This window comes from Myiozetetes cayanensis, unplaced genomic scaffold (genome assembly GCF_022539395.1).
Source record: "Myiozetetes cayanensis isolate MyiCay16 unplaced genomic scaffold, myiCay2020 scf2-11, whole genome shotgun sequence".
NCBI lineage: Eukaryota > Metazoa > Chordata > Aves > Passeriformes > Tyrannidae > Myiozetetes > Myiozetetes cayanensis.
The window spans coordinates 75,181,168-75,195,092 of record NW_026087411.1 but is presented as its reverse complement, the minus strand read 5'-3'; the positions used below and the strand labels follow the sequence as shown (position 1 = coordinate 75,195,092).

The 13,925-nt window shown below is 38.2% G+C and overlaps 1 protein-coding gene across 2 annotated transcripts in view; it reads right to left on the bottom strand.

Annotated features, from left to right (window-relative positions):
* The window catches only part of MMS22L (MMS22 like, DNA repair protein), a 100,179-nt gene that overhangs the window by 50,274 nt on the left and 35,980 nt on the right, over positions 1-13,925 (bottom strand). For both annotated transcript variants that reach the window (XR_007628942.1, XM_050315576.1), the window contains exon 14: positions 13,173-13,682. Coding sequence is in view for 1 of the 2 variants with exons in the window: in XM_050315576.1 (XP_050171533.1) it covers positions 13,173-13,682 (510 nt within the window). In the remaining variant the exon portion in view is untranslated. The remainder of the gene's footprint in view (positions 1-13,172; positions 13,683-13,925) is intronic.

Sequence of the window (13,925 nt, the reverse complement as noted above, 5' to 3'; positions counted from 1 at the left end):
AAGAGAAAGTTCTGTATCATCTTTGCACACACACCCTAACCTACACTGCACAGACCGACTGAACCTCTGTATCTGGCTGTTCATGCTTTTAATAAAAGTATAAAAAAACCTGTCCATATAATAAAAAGCTTCAATGAAGTATAACAAAATCACGTTTAACACATGCAAATGATTTTTTAACAGATAACAGACATGAGATGTTTCGTATGAAACTTTTTTTAAGCACTAAAGCACAGATGTGCTAGAGCATGTCACAGGCAGCTGGCAAAGACGAACAAAAGGTATTTGCACCTGTCAACTACAGATGTGTAAGAAACTCACCACACATCTCTTCCTCAAACACTTAGAAACCATTTGATGTGTTAGTTAATGATTCCCCTCTCTCCACTTCATTCTTCAGACATAAAGGGGTCCCATTTAACATAATCACTTAATAACAGCAAAGTGATGGGTATCAGAACCCTAATTCTTCTAATATTTGCAAAATCCAGCTCTTTGTAATAATAATAACACCATGATAGCAAACTGTAAAACTGTGTAATTATACTTTAATTGTATTGTGAGGCATGCATTAATCACAAAGTTTAAGTACCAAGGATGGAATTATAATAATTCTGTAAAACAAATTTAAGCTAGCTAAGTAGGTCAGAACCACTAGCATGCAACAGGAGACCTCTGGGAATTTATCAGTTAATGGCTATTTATGTGCAAATGAGTGCCCTCCAACCCTCCCAAATCCTGTGTAGCTGAAGGGTATTTCTGTTAACCAGGAGCATGCTTAACTGCTGAGGCATAAATTAAACCATTTATTGGAATGATTTTAATTCTTCTCTCCCCCCACCCACTCTTACTACTCCCTCCACCCTCACTAGCAGCACAATTTACAGTATTAATTTACATGGAGATAGGATTGCTGAAGAGTTTTCAGAAATTACTCTGTTTCAAGAAAGAGGGGAAAAAAAAAGAGAACAGGAAAAAAAAAAAAAGGAGTGAGAGAGAAAAAACTTTCAGTTAGAGACAGTAGCGATGCTACACTTAATCTTCAAGTCTTCCAGAGGGCAGTTTGAGCTATTAGAAATTCCAGAGATTCAGTATCACAGCAGTACAGTGGAAACCCTTTCAGAATGAACTCCAGTGAAATGAAATTCTGGTTTACAACCTCATAGAATCGTTTAGGTTGGAAAAGACCTTTAAGATCATGGAGTCCAATCATTAACCCAGCACTGCCAACCCCACCACTAAATCATGTCCCCAGGTGCCACATTCATATTTTTTAAATACCTCCAGGGATGGTGACTCCACCATTTCCCTAGGCAACCTGTTCCAATGCTTGACAAACCTTTCCATGAAGAAAATTTTCCTAATATCCAATCAAAACCTTCCCTGATACAACTTGATACCATTTCCTCTTGTCTCACATTCTAAACTTGAAGACAATGAAGTTCAAGGGGGACTCTATCCACTGTATTTTCTGTCATAACATTCAGACTGTACATCTCTCAAAGGTTTTCCTTCAAGAAAGAAAACAATAAAAATTTCTTTGCTGCAGGAAAAAAAATCCTTCAATTTTTGAGTTTGACTTGGAAAAAGCTAGTCATTTTTCATGTCTTAGAAAAATAGATACCTTTACAAAATACTCAGAATCAAGATGTATTGAATTTTCACAGTGATGTTAAATGGGGATGATTTACAGACAATATAAATGATTTCTCAACACTTATAATCATAGCAGTAATTCAGTACATGAAGATAATGTAACCATAACCTCAAGATTCACTTTTAGGCTTATAATTTAATATGCTCGGGGTTTCTTTAAGTGCATGCACACATATTCTTGCAAAGCCTAGGGTCCCAGAGCAATAAAACAGTAAAAATTTGATTATCCTAACATCAATTAACCACAGTTCCCTGTTACCCTAAACAGGGTCACATCTCCCCAATGCCTAATAATTACATTGTAAAATCCCTTGATTGCCTGAATATATTCACTCTCCCTATGATGTTTGGATAATCATGGTTGTGTTACAGTTAATTATTATTTAAGAGATGATCACAGTGCATTACTCTCTGATGTCATCTTTGCACCTAATACAAAATTCCGTATAAATGTAACACGCTGAACAAATAATTGCACAGCTTTTCCTCACCAAATCAAGCTGTTGTAGAATACCCTTGAATATATAGGTGTGGTGTGAATTGAAGGAATTCCCTGCGAGCAAATCTTTAGCAGCTTTAAGATATTTTAGCAAGATACCTGGAACACTTATTGAAGTATTTTCAAAGGCGCACCACCAATAGCTAATCAATATGTTCCTGCCCAGGAAAACAAAAGAACACCAACGAAAATGTTCATTTTTCATTCTCGTGGTCGACTTTCAGTATGGAAAACAAGACCGCAAAAAAGCAGTAGAAGGAAACCTCATTGTCCTGGCAGGCACATCTGTACTTGCCTGTTCTTCGCTTCTCCTGCCCCTCAATAAAAGATGACACATGCCCGGCTGCAGCGAGCGCTCCTGCTGCGTGCATAATGGCTGCCGTGGCTGCCTGCGCAGCCCCTGCATTACCATGGAGAGAACCAGCAGCTTTTCTGCCTCTTTAACGCGGATTTGCAAGCACGCACGTGAAACCCAACACTCCATACAACTCTTCGATAACAGCCAGAAATTAATAAACGAGCAGAACTATTTGACTGAAGAAGTTCCCTCATGTATTTTCAGAAAGCATTAGCACAGCTCTATTACCAGAGCCTGCGACAGGCGCACAGTTACCTCTCAGCTCCCTACAGTGAGGGGCTGCAGCCTTGTTTATGACTGTACCTTACAGCCATTGGCAGGGACTCTTGTATGGCCCTAAGGCTTTAATTAACCCCGATTAGAGATAAACAGGGCCTTCTGGTTGTGAAAAAAAGAGAATAGACAGTACTTTCATCTTATCAGACAACTAAGTAAACTACCAACTGCTTTTACCTTTCTCTACTTGCTCCTCCCAGTAAAAATGTCAGGAAGTGACCCCCATTAGACCCTGAGATGATGCAGATGTACACATTGCAGAGTATGTTCTGCTCTTTCCAGTTTATTTTTGGGGAGGATATGGTGGCCTACTATTTCAGACTCATTTACCATTAGACACATTTTCACCATCCCTGTTTTAGTATGTCTGTAAAGAAAACTGGACCATTTAGTCATTGGTAGTTAGTGACACTTAGACTTGCTCCAAGTCAAATAAAACATGACAGTGTACACCTACCATGCCCTTTATCAATTAGCTTTCCTTAGAAAACGTCTAAAAAAGCATTTTAAAGTAATTTTCTAGATTTCATTACTCAAACACATTACCACTGAAAACTCATCACCCTGTTCAGCAGAGCAACTGTTCCCTACATACAGTAGAAGCCATCTTCACTTTCGCACTCCAGAAATTCAATGAACAAGTAGGAGACAGAAGCACAACGCAGGTTCAATTCCTTCCCCCCCAAAATAGAACAGGGAAATTAAAAAGAGTGCAGATACTACAAGTCAAAATGAATGACAGGTTTCAAAAGTTAAATTTTATGGCAGATAATAGTTTCTGATACTATTTTTCTTTACCTTCTAGATTCACTGTTCTGTAAGGAAAAGCAAAGAATACTGTTTAGAATGCATCTGTACTATTTGACCACCAGCTGCATTGAGTACTCCTCAATATCAAACCACAGAAACATAAGTGAAGGACTCGGTAGCACCTCAATAGTGATTTAGGGAGTTCATCTCACCAGTCTGGTAAGCTCACATAAACTACTTTCTGGCAAACGTTTGTCTAATTCATTGCCTTAAAAAAATAAATAAATAATTTCAATTCCACAAGTCTCTCTTGAAGCCTGCAAGAGTGGTACATTTTCATCCTACTGAAAGTAACCATACTAGACTTTTGCCCCAAATTAAGCCAATTCCATTTTCACTGGCACGAAGAACAACAGAAAACCTGCAACATCCTTTTATATACTAGATAACTTCTAGTATGGCTCTCCTCAACTTTTCCTAGCTGAAATCAGTTCCATCAAACTTATACAAACTTTTACTCTCATCACTCACTTCTGTGACTCTTTCCAATTTTCAATTTATTCATAAATGTTTTATAAACTGACATGTCCAGAATTGCATACAGAATACTCCAGTTAAGGACAGAATAAGTAGCTTCTCTTATCTGCAGGCATTTTATTAACACACCCCACAATGACATTCAAGTCATATTAGGTCCTGCTTCCTGATATTGTACAGGCTGTGTACATGAGAGAGTCATTGTTAAAAGTCAGCCGTTGGATGCGGCCAAATCTCAGATTTTCTTGCAGCCACTATGGTCTTACAAACTCACATAAATAAATATCCATGTAAACAGCGGTGAAAACTTAAGTACCACGCTCACCTCCCACTCCCTTTAAGATACAAGGGAATTCACTGGAACTACCATTCACAAACAATTTTGGTATTCCCCCCTACACCAGGCAGAAACTTGCTAGTGCAGGGACAATACTGGACCTTGCAGCCATCTCTTCCGAGCAAGCAGCAAAATCTACAAGCAAGGGCAGAAAAGAGATGAGGTAACAGCTAGGACAGCTACCTCACTTCAACCAACCCCAGATGTGGAGATCTCCCATTTCTCTCCCCTTCTGGTGCATACTACCTCCCCACATGTGGACAGCACGGCTGCCACGCCAAGCATTCTGTATGTTGTATTTGCATTTTTCCTTCCTGATTTCAGTACTTGGCTTTCATTATTTCCTCTTGTTGATGATAATTTCTTTCAAAATATAGAAATAATTTTCAATTCTGGTTTTGTTTTCTATACAAACACAGAGAAACATCCTCTAATTTTTGGCTACATGCAAACTCGGACAAACTCTGTAACTCACTTTCATCTACTACAACCAGTTGTGCTAAACTGTTCCTCATTTTCAGTGACCTCAAGTGATGCCAATAAACACTAATAATACTAAGGTAATACAAGTAACACTGAAGCATTACACTACTGATATTTTCTATGAAAATTTTCTCTCATTCCCCTAGACTCACACTATCTTAGAGAAAATCTGTTTGTACTTTTCAGGCTGCTGTTTTATTTTCTCTCTTTTCTTTGTTTGTTTGTGTTTTTTGTTTGGGGTGGGGTTTTTCGTTACAATACCCAGAAACAAGTACAGTAGAAGTTGTTTTATGTCCAAGAAGAAATTTTATCATAGGCAAAGATATCCCAGGGGAAGAAGAATCAAATAATATATACCCAAAAAACAAAAAACCAGAAAAGAGTAAACAGAAAACACATAATGTATTTAGATTCATCCCTTCTCTTCATTTAGTCACTGTTTTCAAGAGAGCACAACAAATTGTTTTTGCTGATGAGGTAGTCCCAGAAGTTAGTAGTAAGAGAAGCTGACAGCAGTAAGTTACAGCTGTCAGTAACAGAATCAGAAACAAATTTGGAAAAAATTAAGCGAGTGGCTATTCATCACTGTAGCTATTAGTTTCAAAACGTGAGTGATGGTGGGGGGAAACAAAACCCAAAAGATTGTTCTACTGAACCACTGAACTGAATCTTTCAGAACTGTGCAGAGTACTACAGTCTGTGTTGTGCCCAACACCTGGCAGGTGCTTTGCTTGCTTTTCATTTTCCTCCATTAAGACAAGTATATTCATGTGCTCAGTTAGCACAAGAATTCTCCTTGGAGTTGATTCAGAATTTTTTCTTCTCTTTAAAGGTCAACTTTCTTTAAAACACAGAGGTACAAATTAATTCTCCTCTCCAGAGACCAACTCCTTTCACAAGGGCCAGCAATAGAGACAAGAGCACAAAGGGAAATATTTTGGGTGAAGCAGAGACAGATATGTCTCATTCAGCGCACATAATTGACTTGTCCAACCATTCTTGACACAGCCAAGACACGGGTTGCTCTCGTCCCAGAATGTACACTTGCTATTTTATCAGTCAGGTTTCCAATTCTGCATTAAGGGACCCGAAACATATGGCACAGGTGGGCAGGAGCACAGACTGCACTCTGGTGCCAGAGAGGCTGAGCAGCCGTCCGGAGCCAGCTCACCATCCGCTTTCTCCATCCTTCTGCACAGACTGTCAGTAGGAGGCAGCATTGACTCTGACAGCAGCAGCTCCACACCACCAAGTAGTTGGGAGCTGGCTTTATTCTTCTGTCATTATATAAGCAAGATGACACTGTTCTCTAATCCAGCCAAAGCTGATAAGTACCATCAACCTGTCACTTCCTACATTTCAAATTCTAACACTGCAGCATCAAAGAGTTTTTACATTTCGATTTCTTTTGCTGGCAGCGGTCGGTAGCCTCTCATTCTCCCACGGTGTTCTAATGCAGCATTTGCACACCGGGGTTACTCCCAGCCTGAATAGCAGGTCATCCCCTACTCACTGAGCTCATCTGTGGCCCATGTGCTAGGCAATTTAGATCCAATCAGCCCTTATTTAGCTCAAGAGTAATGAGCAGCATAGTGACACAGACTTAAGCCTGACCCTCAGGACACTGCTCATCAAGCAGTAAAACTGTGACAAAATCATTCATCTTCCACCCGCTGGCAAGAAATAATACTCGCACTCACTGTATTACTTTTTCAAGACATAGAAAAAAAAAAGGTCCTGAATTTTCATGATGTGAGACATTAATTTGCAGAAAGCTGAATTCCCTTAAACCCCCCTGTTGCTATGAGCTCACCAGGGGGAAATAGGCCTTAGGAGACTGAAATGGAATAAAGAAAATTGCTTCAGCTTTCTGTTCATTTTAAATAAGCCTTAAATCTGACAAGAGATATCCTAAAGAGAGAAGAAATATATATCTTGTAAGGTAACGAAGAAACAATCAAAATTAAGAGATTAGAAGGCTACTTGCATATAATGGTTTTATTGGCAAAAATATTTCTTTTGTTTAACATCCACAAAGAAGAAAAAAAAAACAACTCCATATGAAAAGCCATTCTCTCACCTCATGTGAAGAATAGAAGGAAAACTGAGAGGAAAGTTAATTTGGGGAAAATAGTTTCAGAAGTGAGACACTTCCATCAGAAAACAAATCTGTACTTTATGTCCTTCAAGGAGCACATATTTCTCTAAACAACTGCAGGGTCCCAAGCAGCAGGTTCTCAGTATACCTGGATATGATTTCACTCTTTTTTTCATGGATTTACTCTTTCACAACAGTAAGTCTTGTACTGCTGTCAGGTAGGCTACAGAAAGCTTATGTGGATTATTTTTTGGTAGATAAAATGGGTACAACGGATGAAACACAGAAAAGTGTTTCCATCTGTACCACAGGGGACAAAACTGTGTATCTTCATGATTGATGTCTGAATAGTAGACTTGAGTTTCTTTAGCTTTGGGTGTCTACCAAGACAGAATGTTTTTCAGTCATCAACAATTAGAAGGTTTTTTGACAGCTTGTGTTGTTTCAGTTTGTTCTTAAAGTGATTCTAGTAGAATAGAATATTCTAGAATAGAACCAGAATATTGTAGCTGGAAAGGACCTATAACAATCATCTAGTCCAACTGCCTAAGCAATTCAGAGCTGATCAAGAGCTAAAGCAAATTATTAAGGGCATTGTCCCATTGTCTCTTAAACACTGACAGGCTTAGGGCATTGACCATGTCTCTAGGAAGTTTGTTCCAGTGCTTGACCACCAAAGCAGTGAAGAAATGCTTCCTAACGTCCAGTCTAAACCTTCCCTGGTTCAGCTTTGAACCACTCCCACATATCCTATTACGGGAGCCCAGGAAAATGAGCCTAGCATCTCCTTCTCCATTTCTCTTCTTCAGTAAGCTGTAGAGAGCAATAAGATCATCCCTCACAGCCTCCTCTTCTCCAAACCAGACAAGTCCAAAGTCCTCAGACGGTCCCCGAAAGGATATGCCTTTCCAGCCCTGTCCCCAGCTTTGTTACGCTCCTTCAGAGGTTCCCTATTACATCTTTAACATCAATATGAAACTGATTTTAATCAATTATTCAGCTTTAACATGGCTACCTATAGATTCAAGGAAGCGGACAGTGAGAAGTGGAAGTGAATATTCTTGCAAACCTGAACCAATGCTATACATACACAGGAACTCTCTGTAAGCAAAGTATCAGGTACATGGCTGCAGTGCACACTGTCTCATTTCACTCCTTTGCACAGTAATATTCTCAGAGGAAACAATCCAAACACACATGAGTTTTATCTAGTCACCTTTGAAGATTAGAATACAAGGGACAAAGGTGTAAAATGTTATTTAAGAACCTCAATAAAAACCTGGGAAAAAAAAAATCCCACATAAGATAGGCAGAAGAGGAAAAGAAAATTCAGTTTTAATTGTAAGAGCCACACCTTAAGGCAACAACTGTAGAACACACACAATATTCCCTCATAAGAGAGTAACAGATTGTTTTTAAGGATTTAGACAAAATAAACCTCTCAAAATGCTTCTATATTCTACAGCAGTGCTTACTTCCCATGCATTAAAGCATTTAGAGACTACATGTTTATTGCAGTCATTCAAACATCAGTTTTATTTATGGAACACCTGAATTTGAAAAAAAAAAACACCACTAAAAATACTTTAAGCCATAGGTCAAGTTAGCACAGCAAGGCATACTTGCTTCCCAAGCATAAGATGTATGTTGTGAAGTGAAAAGGGAAGGATTTATTTCATGTTTTTCACAGAGGTAAACAAAATTCATAGAAAATTTTAATGACTTTCTAATGGTCATTCATTAAGCCTGGGAGATCTCAGAGCCAAACTAACATCATTTGACTCTCAGTTCAGTGGCTTAGTCACAGAATTGCCTTCTGTGCTTATCAGGACATCGCAGCTGGTAGCTCTAAATATCTTCACAGGATGGGATGGGTAAGAGAAGACTCATGCTCTTCCAAACTCTTCTGAATATAGTTTTCAGAAGCTCAACATCAGAAAAAAGATTTTTGCAAAGACTAACACGAAAACCCCTGAGGGGCAAGAAAAGAAGGAGGGAGGACCTTTCTATTCTCCTCCTGAGCTTATCTGCTGACTTACACAGCAACAGAGAGGGGGAGAGAGGCTTCTGTTGGTCTCGGAAAAGCTTCCCACAGGCTATTTTGATGGCAAGTACAACGCAAAAAAAATTACAAATGACTATACATTTCCATAGCAAAGATATACTGGATAATCCATTCCTATCGCGATTTCTCTTACAACCTCAAGGCTAAACACACTCTACAGATGGAAACATCCAGTTCTGCTGTTATCCATGGCCCAATTATTAAAGCAACTTCCAACTAGAGACAGGTTAGTTAGCATTCCTGTAAGAGCTTATGAAATTAACAAAGCAACATTTTAAAAAAATCAGCAAAAAACGTACAACAAATGGGCATAAATACACAAGAATTGTTTTCAAAATAAAATTACTGCTTATTAAGGTATTAAGGTTTATGGTACTTCTCATTTCTGCTATGAGAATCAGTAGCAGGTCTCCCTGAAACTAGGCAAAGATGTTTGGAGCACAGTAGTGATTTTACACCTGGGTGCGTACTCATATTTTGTAGTCCTGTAACTTTGTCCTAACACACCACAAAACCCAAATGCCAAGGTGATGAGAATAAGAGAATGCTCATGTCAGAGCAGCAATAACTGGCTGCAATAAAAGACATTTTTGCATGTTTCAAACACTTCTTTTAAGAGTAACATATTGAAGTGCCAGAACCTACAGCAGATTTCTCCAGGTCTTGTGTCCATTTTTACAGCAAGTTCTGTCAAATCCATTTAATGCCATATTTTTATTAACCTAGGGTTTTTCTTTTTGTGCCATCAGACATGCAGATGACAGGTAGTGCAAGAGATCTGGAACAAATGAAAGCATACATGGGCAAGCATCCTGCATTTACTTTTCAGGAAAAAAAGGAAAAAAAAAACCAGTATTCTAAAACACTGCTTAAAAACAGGAGGAAAAAAAAAAAAAAAAAGGGAAAAAATTATGTCCAAGCTAGAAGCTGAATCCTTCAAGTAAACATATGAAGCAAGTACTTCACATTTTTATTTCTGGGAGTTTCCTGATTGTTTACTGTTTATTATACATATTTTAAAAAGGAGACTGTATTAAAATACCACCTTACAGTTCATACTGAATCTCACTGTGAAGATCAAATACTTGCAAGTGCCACTTATCCAGTCACCACACATCAAAAACTGATAAAAATGAATTCTCCTGCCAAGTCAGAGTTCTATTTAAATATATAGACACCAAAATAATCAAAATGGTAACAATAAATAAGAAAAGTGGATTAAGAAAGCTTATTTAAAACAGTCTAAGCATAGGTAAATACAACAATCAAGAGCTACTAGCACTTTTCTAGCAGATAAGTAAAATACAAGAAAAATCTGGAAAGGGTTATTCTGAAACACAGTAGGGTAACAATGGTGAAGGTGAGGATCTCTTTTCAGATGCCTTTTAAGAAAAAGAAGGAAAGAAAACAAGTGCACTTTCAAACACTTGTATGCCAAGTTTTAGCCCAGAGCAAGGTTTCGCTGCTGTGTTACAAACCCTTGAAAATAAAGGTTTATAACGGAAATGCTGACAGACCTTAACTATAGCAGCATGAATAGCTATAATTAAAGAAGAGCTTTTGGCTGCACCTCATTCTGAAAATGAAAGACTGGAATTTTTACAGTATCCTCAAAGAAAAGCAACTGGGAAACCTGGAGTGAGGTTCCAGCAATCCAACAAGATATGTTAAAGGGGATTGCTAAAACTATTTGCTATTTTAAGCTTAAAATACTGAGGCATTTAGTTAATGTAACCAAGTCAGTATTTTCATAATGCTACTTAATCAGCAATAAAGAATGCACCTGTGAGCCATCATCTGGGGTTAGCAGAAAGTGGCACATGAAGTTATTATTTCCTAACAGCCTAGAGGGAGCTGCTTCTCTCTTTAATCAGTAATCTCACTTCATTCCTACCTGTAAAATCTCTGTCATACAATTATAAAATTATTAGACTGTGGTGTACAGAGAAATTACATTTATGAAAGTCCTAGTAGCTTATATCAGCCTGGATTTTTAAAAAGGGCATTGAACCATTTGATCCTTTTTTCAGTCTGCAGACAGACCAGGCCTAATCAGTCTAGTCAAGCCAATAATAGTTGAACATATGGTTAGCACAAAGTCATCCACATCTTTTGAACCAAGAAAGCGATTTTAGTGTTGTTTTATTTACATGGCAACAGAGGACTATTTTCAGTGAGTCTGTCCAAGTGGGAGAGAGAATCAGTAATATTTCTGTGTTCCATACAACCTGAAGATCAAAGTATTTTATCACAGAATATGCCAAGTTAGAAGGAAGCCACAAGGATCCTCAAGTCCAGCTCCAGGCCCTGCACAGGACCTTCCCCAAAAGTCACACCATGTGCCCAAGAGTACTGTCCAAACTCAGACAGGCTTGGTGCTGTGACCACTTCCCTGAAGAACCTGTTCAAGTACCCAACCACTCTCTGGGTGAAGAATCTTTTTCTAATATCCAACCTAAACCTTTCCTGACACAACTAAAGGCCCTGCCCCTCCTCTTCCCCTCAGAAGGAAGCTGTAACTGGAAAGAGGTCTCCCATCAGTCTCCTCTTCTCCAGGGTGAACAGACCAAATGACCTCAGATACTCCTCATCTGGCTTCCCCTCAAGGTCCTTCATCTTTGTTGCCCTCCTTTGGACAGCCTCCAACAGCTTGATATCTTATATTGTGGTGCCCAAAACTGCACACAATATTCAAGGTGAAGTTGCACCAGCGCAGAGTAGAGCTAAATGTTCAGGAATTCAGTTTCTCTGTAGATGGGATAAATAGGCTGATAACAGTAACCAAATGTACAAATACAGAAGCTGCAATAAAGAACTGTTAAAAGCAAGACTCCAATAATCTCTCTCATATCAATTACTATTTAAGCATGTTGATAATTAAAATATTTCAGCAGAACTGTTTTTTGTAAGAAAAGGTACAAATACTGTCCTGTACCTCATCTCATTCCAGCTGAGAAGGCTGGAATGAACTTCTATGCCCTCCTCTCTATGCTACAAGAGGGCAACATAACCCCCGGTACTGGAAAGCTTTTGAAATAATGCCAAGTTATGAAATAGGCAACTTTTTCACCAGTCTCAAATTTCTCCCTATTTCATCTTTAAAAACAACAAAACAAATGCTGTGCATTAGCTAATGGAGAAAATGTCAAAGTATTTTTGAAGTCTCCAATTTATTCCAGGAAATACATTCAGTTGAACTGAAATAATAAATAATAAATCAACTAAACTTAGTTTTGTGCTTCATCTTTTTTCAAAAGGCTGCCTGAAAAACAGTTGTCTTTGGATCTATAAGCTATTGACAGCTGCAGTCAAACTACTAGACAATAACAAAGGACCTAGTTAAAGAGAGATCTTGCATATGGGCCTCAGTATTCCTATTATGTACTCTTCCATAGCTCTTTACACATATTTCAGTCTTGCACATTTCAAGTAATGGCAGATCAATAGCTGCCTCTTAATATCTTATAAAAAAAGGCAGTTTGGGCTTCAAACTGGAGAACTGCTTCTCAAAGGCATCAGTAGACAAAAAATATGCTTATTGAAGGGCACTGTGGATGTTGAAAAATGAACTAGTACATCAAAGCAAAACTGCTTGAAGTGGTAAAATATGATTTCCTTCTTTCCTATTAAACCCCAGACAAGTATTTAAATCTCCATAACTGTGGTATTTGAATGCAACCTTGGTGAAAGAGAAAAAAACAGAATGAAGAGTCTGAAAAACAGAATACATTCGGTCAAGAAACAAACCCAAAAAAACAACCCTCCAAACTTAAGTAATTTAATACAGAAAATAATTTTGAAGTTCCCTGTCCCAAAGGAAAGATGATATTGTCTGAAATAGTAGCAACTGGATGACTTTCTAAAGAGTCACTAATTCATAACAAAATCTCAGGATGTCAAACCTAATCTCCTGAAACAGTAAGGAAAAATTTCTGAGTTTCGAAATGCACTGAAGCATTGGTGGATTTTGAAATTTAACATATCATTCACAGTCCTCCAGAGATTTCTCTTTCCTTTTAGTCTATTTCAGTTAAAAATTAATACGAACTACAGTTTAACCCTAAAAACAAAAACAACATGCCAGTCTATGTGCACAATTTATAAATAACTTACCGAAGTCTGGCTAGTACAACCTGAAGAAAATTCAGGACCATGCTCAGCTCAGCTCCTTGACAAGCAGGCAGCAGCATAGTAAAGCCATCATTTAGCAACTTTTCCTCAGAAAGGCTCAAGTAGCAGCTAGTCTCAAACACTTCCTGGACACCATCAATGTAGGTCGAAAGTAGAGTCCAGAGATTGTGTCTCTGTGTGTAGTCATTTTTGTTTACTAAAAACTCCTTTGCCTTCTCACGGAAAGCACTTGAGATTTTCTCAGCTAGGACACTAATGTCCATGTTCTTTTCAACATAAATCAAAAGGAAAGCAAAATGACCTCTCCAGATGAGAGCTCTCTGAGACACAGTGATGGAGGATGGAGCCAGGAAATCCAAAAGATCCAACACTCGACTCACTATATCTTCTGTCTCCGCAACGATTGCTAGCATGAGGAACAGGTTAAAAAAGTTCTGCAGCCCCACTTCTGTTAGCTCCTGCATTCTTCTGCGATGGAACTTGGAATAAATTCTACATAAAGAAAAGCAAAGAAACAAACAAAAAAAACAGGAAAGAGTAAGTTTCTTAACTTTTCTATCTGCTTGAGAGATTAAAATTGTATTTTCATGCTTTTAGTTTGCAATTATCCTCTTCCAATAATGCATAAATTTTGAATACCCTTATTTCTCTCTCCTATTCTTTTGGCTACTGCAACAAATGCACTCCTTTATGTTCTGCTCCTATTTTTAGCTACATGTTAAGTGTTTCCAATAT